The sequence below is a fragment of the Culex pipiens genome, chromosome 2 (genome assembly GCF_016801865.2).
Source record: "Culex pipiens pallens isolate TS chromosome 2, TS_CPP_V2, whole genome shotgun sequence".
Classification (NCBI taxonomy): domain Eukaryota; kingdom Metazoa; phylum Arthropoda; class Insecta; order Diptera; family Culicidae; genus Culex; species Culex pipiens.
This window is the reverse complement of record NC_068938.1, coordinates 41,249,514-41,263,748: the sequence shown is the minus strand read 5'-3', so window position 1 is coordinate 41,263,748 and position 14,235 is coordinate 41,249,514. Positions and strand designations below refer to the sequence as shown.

At 40.1% G+C, this 14,235-nt stretch overlaps 1 protein-coding gene across 1 annotated transcript; it reads left to right on the top strand.

Moving 5' to 3' along the window:
* The first annotated feature begins 406 nt into the window (after positions 1 to 406).
* On the top strand, positions 407 to 3,140 carry LOC120420351 (uncharacterized). Its single transcript, XM_039583351.1, has 2 exons — positions 407 to 2,986; positions 3,051 to 3,140. The coding sequence occupies exons 1-2, from the start codon at positions 407 to 409 to the stop codon at positions 3,138 to 3,140; spliced, it is 2,670 nt and encodes an 889-aa protein (XP_039439285.1).
* Positions 3,141 to 14,235: the final 11,095 nt, after the last annotated feature.

Below are 14,235 nucleotides of genomic sequence, written 5' to 3'. Positions count from 1 at the left end.
AAACGCAGCTCAAATTCTACGCGCTGTGCACTTGATTCACTGAGAGGGGCACAGAGAGCGAAAAGTGGGCAAGCAAAGCAAAAGTGGGCAAGTACTCAACGAATGCACTTACAGTGACGCAAACAAAAGTGGGCACGCCAAGTTGTGGCGGTTGAATTTAATTCCAACAAAAATCTGTCTCTGGGAGGAAACTCGAGACTTTGCGTTTGCGTAGTGGCGTTTAGCGGATTCGCGGATCGCAAAAAGGGCACACCACAGCTGGAAACACGTTTCGATTTGTGTCCCTTTCGGTCGTTTTCGTTCGCGTACGCGTAGAGTACCACGCACGCGCGACGGTAAATGGTATTCCGCCGCAATCGTTTCGCGTTTCGTTTCGTTTGGTGAGTGAGTAGAGTGGAGTGTTGAGATGACAACCAAGGCGGATAAAAAGCTGGCTGATCTGCTGCAAAAGCGAGAGCGACTTGTGGCTACACGAGAGTTGGTTGAGAAATTTGTGGCTGCATACGATCACGAAAAGCATGTTATCCAAATACCGGTGCGACTAGAGACGTTGAACAGGACCTACAAGGAATTCCTTTCCGTGCAGTCGGAAATCGAGCAGCTGGACAAACCGGAATCCTTCAAAGCACATCTAGCGGTGCGGTGCGAATTCGAGGATGCTTTTTGTGAAGCCAAAGGTTTCCTGCTCTCCAAGGCGGATCACCACACAGCGCATGCGGATACTTCGTTGAACTCCAGCTTTACTCATTCACAAGGACCGTCAACATTCCATCACAGGCTGCCCAAGATTGATCTACCCAAGTTCAACGGAGACGAATCAAGATGGATTTCATTCCGAGACAACTTTGTTTCCATGATTCACATCAACGAGGACATTCCCGTAGTCAACAAGCTACAATACCTGCTACAATCGTTAGAGGATCCCGCCAGAAAACAATTCGAAACTGTTGAGATTCAAGCAGATAAGTACGCGCCGACCTGGGAGGAACTCTTAAAGAAGTACGACAACAAACGCTCGCTGAGAAAAACCCTATTCCGAAGACTGTACGAGTTGCCATCAATGGAAGGTGAATCAGCACAAGATTTGAACACGTTGGTTGACGACTTCCAGCGACATGTCAAAGCCCTGGAGAAGCTTGGAGAGCCGATCAACCAGTGGGATACACCGCTCGTATTTATTCTCAGCGACAAACTGGATTACGCTACCCTACGTGCTTGGGAACAGGACTCGAGCAAGAAGGAGGTGGTGACCTACGAGGAGTTGATAGAGTTCCTGAACAACCACGTTCGCATGCTGAAGTCCTTCGCAAGTGACTTGCAGCACCGTCAAAGCGGCAATGTCAAGGTGGCCGGCGCTAGTCAGAAGAAATCCCAATCAGTTAAGTTCATCGCGAACGCAGCCACATCGGAAACAAGGACGTACACACCGCAGTGTCCGTCATGCTCGAAGCAACACCTGTTATACGAATGTCCAGCATTTACTAAGCTTGCAGTGATCCAGCGTCGCGAGCTGGTCACCCAACGAAGCCTGTGCTGGAATTGCTTCCGCCAAAATCACCAAGCGCGTGCCTGCAGATCGAAGTTCTCCTGCAGGATATGCCAAGCGAAGCACCATACGCTGCTGCACGACCCAGGTGCATCGGACCACACTCAAGACGCTGCTGTGGCTTCCAATTCCACAGCTCCTCAACACAACCTGCCTACAACCATTGGAACCTTTGGATTAGCAAATTCCTCTGAAACCAGCCTTCCAATTGTAGCGAAGCAAGATACGGTTCTTTTGGAAACAGTAAACCTTCTCATCACCGATAACCACGGGAGAGAACTCCTAGTCAGAGCGCTTCTAGATTCGGCATCGATGTCCAACTTCGTCTCGAACAACCTGGCGGACTTGCTCAACATTCGCAGAAAGAACGTGGATGTCGCCGTAGCTGGACTAGGAGAATCTGCCAAGAAGATCGACCAACAAATCACCACCACAGTCAAGTCGCTAACAAGCCAATTCTCCACCACCCTCGATTTCTTGATCATGAAACCGCCCATGGTCAATCTCCCAAGAAGTGCAGTAGACATCACTCATTGGAACATGCCCGATGTCCGACTAGCCGATCCTCACTTCCACAGGCCAGGAGCGATCGACATCCTGATTGGTGGTGAATTCTACCATGAACTTCACACCGGACAACGCAAGCCAATCGGTGACGGACTTCCGTTACTTGTCGAAACTCATTTCGGATGGACAGTAACTGGCAAGATTCCCACCAAGTCCGACGGAGCGTCCACGTTGTGCTGCTTCTCCACCACCACTCGAGCTTTACTAGTAGCTCCTCAACCCATTTTGAAGCTCGAAGCTGCCGAACCAAATGCAAGCCATCTTAACAAACAAAGTTCCTCCACTCCCACTCAAACTCACAACGGAAGATACGTCGCATTTCTTCCTCGGTCGAAAAATCCGCAAGTCACCCACGGCAACTCCCGCGAGAGTGCCGCGCATCGCGTTTCTACCCACGCAAGCCGCCGTAAAGAAGTCCCATCTACGAAACCCGCCAAGAAAGCTCGCCTCAGCCACATGCGTAAGGACAACAATACCAAGCCCCACTGTTGTTTCGGATACCCGCTAGCCAGCTCGTTCATGCAAGCAGATCTACGATCGTGCTTCGGTCAAACATCTCCAGCCGTCAACGGTGCAGGAAACGAGATGATCGAACGGCAGACCGAAATGCAGCTGACCGACAAATCGCCAAAGCGCACATGCCGTGCCGTTCCGTCAAATTCGCTCACGTTCTTCAATCAACCACACCTCCGCAAGTTGGCCGAAGCTGAAAGCTGTCCGGTGCCAAGGCAGAAGAAGTTCTACAAGCAGCACGTCTACAAAGGAGAAGTATCAACCGCAGGAGAAGGCTTGCAGAAAGCCGAATTTGCAGAATCTTCAAAGATCGGTCGAGCTGTCCGAAACATGCTCAATGCGAAATTGGAATGTGAACAGGTGAGTACCGTTCCATTCGCTCCATCTCCACCCGTCCGTTCTACCGGGTCTTTCGCTGTTCCAGATGATGCACGCGAGTCAAGCCAACCACCACCAAGAACTGCAGAAACTCCAAAGACCGGTAGAGCACTCCGAAACTGCTCGATGCGCATAAGGAATGCGAACTGGTGAGCACCGTTCCATTCACTCTAACCCAAACGTTCGGTCTACCGGGTCTTTGTTGTTTCAGATGATGCCACGTGATTCAAGACGGTCGAGGCGTCATTAATGAACCACCCACGTCCGGAATGAATGTCATCAATGGATCGTGTCATGGCGACACGAAGTCTTCCCGAACGTTGCCGAAGATAAGAAGAGAGGAGAAGAGAGTTTTGAAACAGCCACGGCTATTTCAAGGTGGCCGGAATGGTCAGATCTGAACTGACCATGAAGGTGTTGTACAGATGTAAATAGTTCGAATTAGTTTTAGTACACAATTTACACAGAATGCATTCGAAGACACACACACACACACTCACATTTAGGGTTAGTTATTTGAATTTACTTATGAACTAAACACACAAAAAATAACTGCATGCAAAATACTGAAGTTGCTCTACCACACGGTATCATCATCCTCGCTAATATCTCTCAGTTGAGAGAATCTGTATCTCTACCGTGTGAAGCAGAATTGGAAAAAGTAGCCTAGACAGAAGATCAATACGAGAACCACAAGCAGTACGTCGCGTTCTTTTGTATCAGCCGAATTCCAAGTCCAATACACAAGTCGTGCAGTAACCAAATCGAGTTTATTTCTGATCCGAAATCATTCGACAATTTGAATCCAAATCGTAAAGATTCGCCGTGTAGTGATCTGTTCTCTAGTGCCGCTGAAACAAGTCCAGCGGACTGAGTGTGATCGTTGAGGTGATCGTGAAGCAACAACGACACTTTCACGGTGGAAAGTGCGAAGTGCGAGTGCCCATAGTGTACGGTAGTGAGGTGTTACCTGTCTCCGAGGTCTTCAGGTGCCACCAACGAAGGTGGGAAGCAAAACCTCCAACGTCCGGCACAAGTTCGAGCCCCGGCCCGAACAGAAGTCATGGTTCAATCATGCTAAAACATATTAGAACTTATAGTTTTTGCTGATACGCGTCGAATGCAGTAAAGATCATCGAAATCCATAATAAAATAAGGATTTTATGAGTGATTTTAGAAATAGCAAAAATACGATTTTTTGTACATTTTAACCCAAAATTCTTAAACTTCAACAAGTTGTAACTTTTGAACCCCGGGGTTTAGAGAGTTCCTCGAGAAGACTTGTTTTCATGTCTCGGCGAGATCTTTCGAATAAAGTTGCTCCCGTTCGTGTACGTCCTTGGACCAGCTCCCATACAAATTGGCCCACTCTCCTTTGAAATGGATTCGGTATGCTACCGAGACAAGATTTAGGACATTTTGGAAAAAACGATGCATGTGAAGATATTGAATTCTACAGGTTACTCTAATTTAAAGGTTGCCACACAGTTGATTTCTTTCACACAATCAGGTTTTTCCAAGTACGTTTGCTCAGCTCTCATCAAAACATCTTCAAACCCAAAATTCAAATAAATCAGCCATCGCGAAGTCACCCTCAGACAGGCGCCTCATCGATAATTCAACAATCTGCAACCCAAATGTGTTCCGAAATGCGCACTTGCACAACATGTCCTTCCGGCCGTTTGGGCGGCAGGATCAATCAGCATCATATGGTGTATGGTTTAATGTGATGTGCACCAAATGTTGAAAGAGAACCACACACTTCATCAGACCCTCTATACATCATCAACAGATTGCTCTACGCCCCGAAATTTGACGTCGGTGCCGGAAGTGTGCGCCGTGTCTCTCCACTCATCGTAGTTTATTATTTATTTTTTCATTACGACTGTTGTCACCTTTTCTCGCTTTCGGTCCCGGAACCGGAAGCAGATCACTCTCTCGCGCGCTCTCTCTCTCCCGCTCTGTATATTGGCCGGGTTCCAAAATTGATTTTAAATGGCACCATGATCCGGGTCTGCACCCGGGGACACATTCACCGAAACCACACCAACTATTCCAATCTAGTGTCATCATTATCAGCTGCAGCCAGCCAGCCAACCACGGGGGGTTATTAAATGAAACGGCGTGCTTTTTTTTCGTTCAACGTGTTCTCTGGGTTTGATAACTGTTGATAAACGGCCACCAGAAATATGGGTGTGGTTCCTCTTCCGACCAGTTGGATTCGTGGGGGCTGGATTGGCGAAAGGTGTCAAATGCAAGTGTCATAAATCAGCTGGCTATAAAATTGCACAATTGTGCAGTTTTGGAGTTTTTGCTACGACTTTACATAGTTTGATTTTATGGGTTTTGAGCTTTTTAAAAAATGTATAACATTATCGAGCGTCGAAAAAATAATATTTAGAGATTCAAACATTGTATTAGTTTTATGGAGAATGACTTTGAGGCTTTTCATATACTATTTATTTTGATTTAATCATCCATTTACAGTCATAATTGTTTTGCAGTTGAGTTTGCTCTTACCGTAAAACGGGGTGACTTTGATAGCCGGGGTGACTTTGATAGGTTTGCGATTTTTCCGCAAAATGAAAAGTACAAATAAAATACGTAAGGAATGGTTTAGAATCATACTGACCGTGGTAGAGAAGTGTTCGAAGTACCTCAAAAAGAACTTTTCATACAATTTTGAAAAGTTTAAAAAATTAGTTTACTATAGTTAAGAAAATACCGATGAAAGTCATTATTTTAAACATCCCAAAGTGTCATAATTTTCTCAATGAACATGATTTTGAATCGGAAAACGGAATGCATTTTCGGATGCTTTGGACAATTTTCCACTAGGAGAAGGTTTAATAAGTTTGTTAATAATAAATAATATGCGTTTTTGAAACGCAATTTCAAAAAATTTCCAGATTTATATGCATTTTCAGTAGAACAAATTTTATACAAAATGTGAAAACTTGCGATTCTTGCTTCGAATTCAGTATAAAATGCAATATAAATCGATAATTCCATAAACAAAACCAGTTTTACCAAATTTCAGACAAAATTCCGACTTTTTAACAATTTTACCTAAAATTTATATGTATTTTGTTAAAAAGCTTATAAACTTAGTTAACTAATCATGAACATTGATTTTTTTTCTTAAAAACTATATCAGCTAATTTAGTGATGGTACATATAACGTACAAATAAAGTTTGTACATCTTAAATATGATTTTAACAAGGAAAACTATGACTATCAAAGTCACCCCGGAATTTAAACTAAGAATTTTTAACGTAACTATTTTTCTAAACACTATTGAAACAACTTTTTTCCAAAATAGTGCATGGACTTTGTGTGGCCTACCCCAGTACATGTTTTAAAAATAATAATCTTGATAAAAACCTTACCTGTTGGAAAATATTCCAAAAACAAACTGAAATCCTATCAAAGTCACCCCGGTTTACGGTACTTGTGTCAAACGCGTCCTGACTTGAAATCCCATTGGCTAAATGTTGCACTCACATAAATTTTTAGGGTGTGTCAAGATAGCACGACAAGATTTAAACTTCTTTCATATGAAGAATGACAACAATTCACGGAGTTTTTTGGTTTGTATTGAATATCTCAGGATTGAAATCGAATTTTGGGGATCTGTAAAGGTCAAAAGGTGAGGTAGCACGACAGCGAAGATTTCTTTTCCTATAGAGAAACACGTGGTAGTTGACTGTTTTCGAATGGTCCTAGTTTGGTCCGAGAAAACTTCAAATAAATTTTGCAATGACCCAATTTGTTATACTTTTGCTTCAATTTTCTTTTTCAATTTAGCTTGAAATGCGATTTTTCATTTTCTTGCGATAAAATGTATTTTTTATGACACCCAAGTATGTAAGGAAAGGACCGAATTAAATCTTTTATCGGATCGCTGACTTGCACCTGTGTGTTCCATTTCAACCTCGATAAAAGGCACATGATTCTTTGCCAGCTTCCGAAACCTGTCATCGGTTTCATTTCGAATTCGTGCCAGCTGACGACATTCCTGTCTTTTTCGATAAGCTGCCTTATACATTACTGTACCAGATGGGCATTCGTTTAAGGTAGAAGAAGAAGAACCAACCAAGTGTAACAGGGCAAACAAAAAGTGAACGCCCTCCCACACATTCTTGGCAGAACTTGCAAAGGTTCGCGGAAAAAGGAATCACCACCGGTGGGAATCATCGAACCGTACTGAGAGGCACCCAGACACGAACCGGAAGCAACGGAGCACCGAGATGAATACCGGGAAACGCTCTCATGAAAGGAAGAACTGACATTTTTACAAGCTTTTCGCCACGTGTCACGTTCGGGGGCTGCTCGTCTGCTGTAAGCACAAAATTGATGAGAAAATCTGCGCGCGGAAAAGCTTTGAAAGCGAGCTAAAGACCGACGTCTTTACAACTCGGATTCGATAAATCTCTTCTGACCCGAAGTGGATGATAATATGAGCGGATTTCCGTAATCGTCTACTTCACTGAAAAGGTAATCGGTCACCATGTTTGAATAGGTAGAAAATGTCACATGAGATTCAAATTTAAAACACAATAGGTGAATTTTGAGACAGATATCCAACACTGATTTTTTTTCACCATGTGATGTGAATCTGAATTCAAAGCGAATTTTAGGATTCATTCCTTCTTCAACTTTTTTTTACTCAGCAAATGATGATTTGCTATAAAACCTTGAATCGTCATTGTCAAAATTTAGGACATTTTGCACCTTTCGGCATCCAAGTTTATAACTTGCACTTTAAAGAGGGTAAAACATTCAGATTTCATCGTGGCAATCAAAGTTTCTCGCGTATCACGACGGTGGTTCAGTTGCAAAAAGTCGTAAACTTGACAGTGTTTCTTTGAAATGGTGGGTGGCTAATGAATGCAGATATCAAAGACAGTCCAGACTCGATTATCCGAAGTTTCGATTATCCGAATTTCGATTATCCGAAGGTTTGTATGGAACTTCGAATAATCGAATCACGACCGATTTTTTTCGCCCTGTAAGTTCTGCGATCTATTTTAGTAAAATTTAAATAAATGGTTGCCTTTAAATTTAAAAATGGTTTTTTTTTGAATATTTCAATAATGATTTTGGTCGCCATCTTCGATTTGAAAAATCATTTTAGAGTAGTTTGAGGGTCATACGAGAGCTCAACAAAAAAAAAAAAAATAAGACAACGAAACATTTTTTTTCTTGATTCGATAATCCGAAGTTTTGATTATCCGAAGTGAAATTTTGCCAAGGCCTTCGGATAATCGAGTCTGGACTGTAATGTGTTTTAGCTTTCAGGGAACGAATAACGTCATGATTCAAAATCCGAACACTTAGTAGCGTATCAGTTTTGTTAAAGCTGGCAAAAAATTATGCAATAAGTTGGAAATGTATAAATATCATTAGGATGTAGTATAAATAGTCAACTTCAAGAGAATTTGCTTGCAAATTATGTCTTTTTTTTAACAATTTTTCATCAGCATTTTAAAATTAAAATGACTTGTTGTGCTTCGAATTCCGGACACTGATAAAAGATGTTTCGAAATCCGGACACTTTTGATTCGAATTCCGGAAACTCGTTTTTGCTTATGAATTGCACAAATTTGGACTGAAATTTTAGTGAATGGCATTTTTTAGGTCTCAAATAAGCTGTTAACATCGAAACAATCGATATTTTATATAAAATTTTGCTAGAATTTAAGGAAATCAGAACCATAATTTTCTGTTTTGCTTTCTTATGGATGCTTATGAAATATTTCAGTGAAATGTTTCACATTTTTGGTAAACTCAAATTTTTATTTTATTTTATTGTTTTGGTATTGATTACAGCTTCCAAACAAATTTGAAAAGCAAGTTGATGTTAGGATTCATCCAAAAACACAATTTTGACATTTACATTTACTAAATGAATTTATATTCAAACAAGCTCTTCCCGGCAAACTTCGTCCTGCCCTTGTTTGGATTCCTGACGTTTCTTGCTTGTTTGCTAATTCAGCCTCCTGTGATCAAAATTTGATTTTTCGCAGCTTTTCCCATACATTCTGCAGACTTTCCGGAATCGGTTCCAGAGTGGCCAAAGTTGTAACTTTTTGGCTTAAGAACCTTCCTTGGGCTTATACGAACCCAACGCAGCAAAGAGCGCTCCGATCCGACGTCCCGTGTTCAACTGATGCGCGTTCGAACAAAACCATCGAAATTTTTTATTTATATTCAAATAATTGATGAAAACAAGATGTGGTGTCCGGGTTTCGAAGCGTCCAGGAATTCGAAGCATAACGTAAACTACTATCATTTCTATTTCATTTTTGAACTTAAAATCTGGGTATTTTGACGTGCCGCGCAAAAACAGAAAAAATAGGGAAACGTCATTTTTTTAACCACCCTATTTTGGACAGAAGCACCTTAATCACCAAACAAAAAATACGGGCCAAGGAACTCCATGCCAAATTTGTGTTAAATCGGAGCACTTTTGGTTTGAGTCCTTCTTGTTTGACGTGGTATAATATATATTTAAGAAAATATCATTGAAACAACGAGTCATTTGATTGGTTTGAGAAAGAATTTTACAATATTCTCAAATTTAAGTTAATTCTAATTAATTTCCAAGTTAACGCAAGTTAAAAATTCAATTCACTCGTTTATTCGAAGGCCTTGGAAAAAAATCACTTCGGATAATCGAATCACATTTTCAATCAACTATTTAAATTTAACTAAAACGTCAAATGATCGAACTTCGGATCATCGAGTTTGGACTGTACTAAGTTAAAATCTCTGAAAAGCTCGGAAAAATCACCACCCAAGTGAGCTCTCTCCATTCCGATCGAATTCTTTTGCTCTGTTTGATTTTTCAGCTCGACTTCCTCTGCTCAAGTGATTGATGGGTTTCTCGTACTTGAGCTTTCCAAAGTGGGGTTTCACAGCTATGTCCTTAAATGGTGCCGGTGCTGCCCCATTTATGAGTTCTATCGAAATACTTGTGCTGGCGGAAGGAAACATTTTCGTTTAGCAATCAATTCCCCACAATGAAGCCAAAGCGTATCGATTTCTGATGATTGAGATTTTGTGGGGAGTATTTTTTTCTGCAGAACTACCGCTCTCTGATTAGCATTCAATCCGAACGATTCAATCTTGTGGGGTTTGATGGCTTGCAGAGTACGGTTGGTGAGGGCAAAAAGCCAAACGGCGAGACTCAATAACATGGTAATTTCGGCTAGCAAAACATACTCATCCGACAGTTGGTTGATCATCGAATATAGATTGGGGTACATTTTGGATCGACAAAGAAGACATTTTATTTTGAATGGAGTTTTTTCTTCTGATGCTAGAAATGCAGCTTGGATTCTGATGAAGCCACAGTTTCTCGCGCAAAATTTAACTTTGCCATCAACTCTAGTAAAACCACAAGATTTTTGCCAACTTTTAGTGCAGTTCACTACATTGCATGCATAGAGCATTAGGGGAGCTGGGGGTAAGACGGCCAGGCGGGGTAAGACGGCCACCCCACTGTTTTACTAAGTATACTAATGAATATTACTAAAATGTTTAGCAATACTGTTCCTCATGCTAAATAATGCATATGGAGTCACCTTTGCCAAACCTATTGTTTGAAATAGTATAAAAATAGCTCAAAATAAACAAATATTTTTTCAACTTGAAACTGGATGTAATTCTTATGATTTACAACTTAAGCAATTTTGTTAGGTTACAACATGTAATCCTTTCTTTGAATATTTTTTCATGTTAAATTGAAGTTTTCCCAAGATTATGTCCTTCGAAAAAGTTTAAAAAATGCGATGAGCTATTTGAAAAAAATGTTTAAAAAAATAAGTAATTTGGGGGCAAGACGGCCACTTCCACGGGGGGTAAGACGGCCACCCGTAATTTGTAAATTTGATTTGATAAAGGTTACATTTTTGAAGGATTTTTGACTGTTAAGCCAAATTTAAGACATATTTGACATATTTTCGATAAAACTACAATTTTTAATCAAAATGCTGTTAACTGCCGGTTCGTCAATATTCCTTACTGTGATATAGCAAAATTCATTGAATAGTATGAAATCCTTTCAAACTTTTAATAAAAGTCGCTAATTTGATATTGTTTACATAATTTTGATTCACTAATTCTAATCGAAATACAAAAACCAGTTAATTTGCATTAAATTGGGTGTATTTTCGTGTAAAAATTCATAGTTTTTCATGAAATGTGATCGCAATAATATGAAATTAACATAGCCAAAATATAAAATTTGTTGAGCAGCATTTTTCTTCACATTTAAAGCTTGTTTTTTTTTTCAACCAAAATAGTTATGATGTTCAGAGAAGTATGTTCAACCTATCATGGAGGTATTTGGGTGGATTTAGCAAAGTTATCAAGTTAATTTATAGCACTGACCGTCTTACCCCACATGGGTGGCCGTCTTACCCCGCGTATTTTATATATATTTGATTTCAATTATTTTTTTAAAATTACTGAAAAGTATTCAAAATTGGTTTTTAGACCAACTAATTTATTTCATTTCTCTAATGGACTATTAGTAGAACAATATGTACCTGATTTGAGATCAAAATAATCTGTAGTGTTAATTTTATGAGACTTCTCCCTTAGGGTGGCCGTTTTACCCCCATCTCCCCTACCGAGAAAAAGAACATTCTTTGCTCAACCATTCCAAAGCCTTGCTATTATAGAAACTGCCGAAAAATTTCTACCTGAGTTGGACGGCCCGAAATTGCATTCATTGTTCAAAAATGTGAAACTTTGTGTCCCTGAGCGGTCCGCTAACTAGACTGGATGTATAGTTTTTGTTCAGGTTTGTCCTGGAACGGGGTTTGTTGAAAATGTTCTAAAATGATATTTGGTTGAACTGTTGACTGATTTATATTGCTAGGCCCTTTTTGTTTACTCATAATAGGACAACAACAAAAAATAACTCAGGATACTAGTATTTTTTGCTTGATTTTTTTTATTCATTTTATATATTTTTATCTCATTTGATTTGATATTTGACAATAATTGCTTTATTAGATTATTTCAGGTGTTTCAAGAGTATTTGTTTGTCTTACAATTTAAATAATTCTATAATTTAAAAGAACCATTCTATCCAGATCCAGGAAGCCTCCCCAAGAAACCAGTAGAACTTGGCCAGCCGTTTTGATGCCGCTGGCATTGCGAACAGACGCCATCATCGCCGCGCCTCCCAATGTTGCCAACGGTTGCGAAAAGTCTATTTTGGGCTGGTGTCCAATTTTCGAGCTTTCCAAAACTCACTCTGCTGGGGATTATTTGCAGAACAGATATAATATTGTGCGGCCAAAATTGAATCACCAGCTTGGGCAGGCCAGACCAGACGAGACCGGAACGGACGACCTATATTGCAGTCCTGTGGGAGACCACGCTCTCCTCCGGATGGCAAAGGTTAAAGCCATGGCTGATCGTTTTAAAAGTCGAGCTGGCCGGCCGTGCAGGTTGTGTGGCGGTGGTTATGTATCCGGGTTCTAGTGGGAAATGCACGACAGGACGGGTTATGTGGCCCTTTGTCGATGCGTTTGTCCAGCCATCTGATCCAGGGTCTTCCGGTGAGAGCGGCTGTTGCTGTATGCTGTGGAATCAAATTTGCTGTTTCACTGGATGTTCAATTATTGGCACGAAATTTAATAAAAGAGCGGTGTGTCATCCCTTTTCAGGGATGCTAGAGCTATCTGTAGAATTCAGCTGATACAGTTTGAAAGTATACGTTGAATACTAATGATGATCGAAATACTTGGTTTAGTTCTTTCCTAACAAATTTAGCTTGTGAAGCAATACAAGTATTGAACCAAGAATTAACCCTCTCGCTTTTGCATTTATGTCAGACAGACAAACCGGCCCAGGTTTTGGGACAAACACTTTGATAAACGTTATTAACTAACCTCCAACTAAACGCCCAGTGGCACACGCCTAAGTCACGTGCGGTGTGGTTTCGTGCTCAACGAAAAAGAGGAATCAAACGAGGGACGAAAAGGTCTATACGCATATAGGATTAGGGGAGACACGGCCCCCAGGTGCTGCGGTTTACGGAGGTTTCGTGGCAGTAGCGGTTTAAGGATTTAAATTAAAGAAGTTGTGTGGGTAACGGAAGGTAGACAGCTAAACATCAACACGGAGAACTAAAATAGTTAGAACGATGAAAATCGTGAAATAAATTTTGTTAAAATGCAAACTTTTAAATTTTTTTTGTGTGTGCGGAAGTGTTGAACATTAAAATTGTTCGCTAAACAGCATGGCCTTGGTGGTCTCTATTGCAAATTTCGACTCGAAACTGGTTGTTCGAAGGCTTGAAACGGTGATTCAATCCTAACCTCTTTTAACACCTAAGCTCCCATTCACCCCGAGATTCCAACTAACGACCTTTGGATTAAGATTCCAACCAACGCATTCTGTCTTCCTGAGGGACGACTCCTAAACCTGGACTGATCTTACGACCTAACCTCTAAGTAAAAAAATAACAAGTTTTAAAACGTTTTACAAAATAACTCTTTAAATAAACAGTCCAAAACTAAATAAAACTACATTTTAAAGAAGGTTTGATTACCGTTTACAGTTGCTGGAATTTCTAATTTCTTGCAAACAATTTTGAACTAAAAACTATTACTATAGCTTAAGCCTTTAATACCCCTTTTATGCATATGCTGGAAAGTGCAAAATAACAAACTAAAATCTAGAGGTTTCTTCAATGTTTTTTTTTTAAATATTTGTTTCTTCATTATGGTATTTTATTCAAACATACATTTTCAAACAAAAATGTGCAAAAAAAAATTGTGCGAAAACTTGTATTTTAGAGAAATGATCACAATAAGGGTAAATAACATTTAATTGTTTTTAATAAAACACTATAATTTTTTTTCTATGCGATAGAATTTCCATAAATTTTTCCGTTATTTTCCAAGTGGTAAGGCTTGACTCAAGAGTAGTATTTTTAAAACGTGTACTTGGGCAGGCCACACAATGTCCACCTACCTTTGCTCGATATTACATTACTGAGGATACTATAAGGTTTACATTCACTTTATTAAATTTTCGATAAAAAATATATATTTAAGGTAAGGCAGATAAAAGTTGCAATTTTGCTGTAAATTAATTCTTAAAAGTCAGCTGAAAATGCAGTTTGAATAACATTCAAAACCTCTTATTCAGAGGCTATTTTCAATTGTTCTTATTGGCAAGTTACGCAAGAAATCCAAATAAGCAT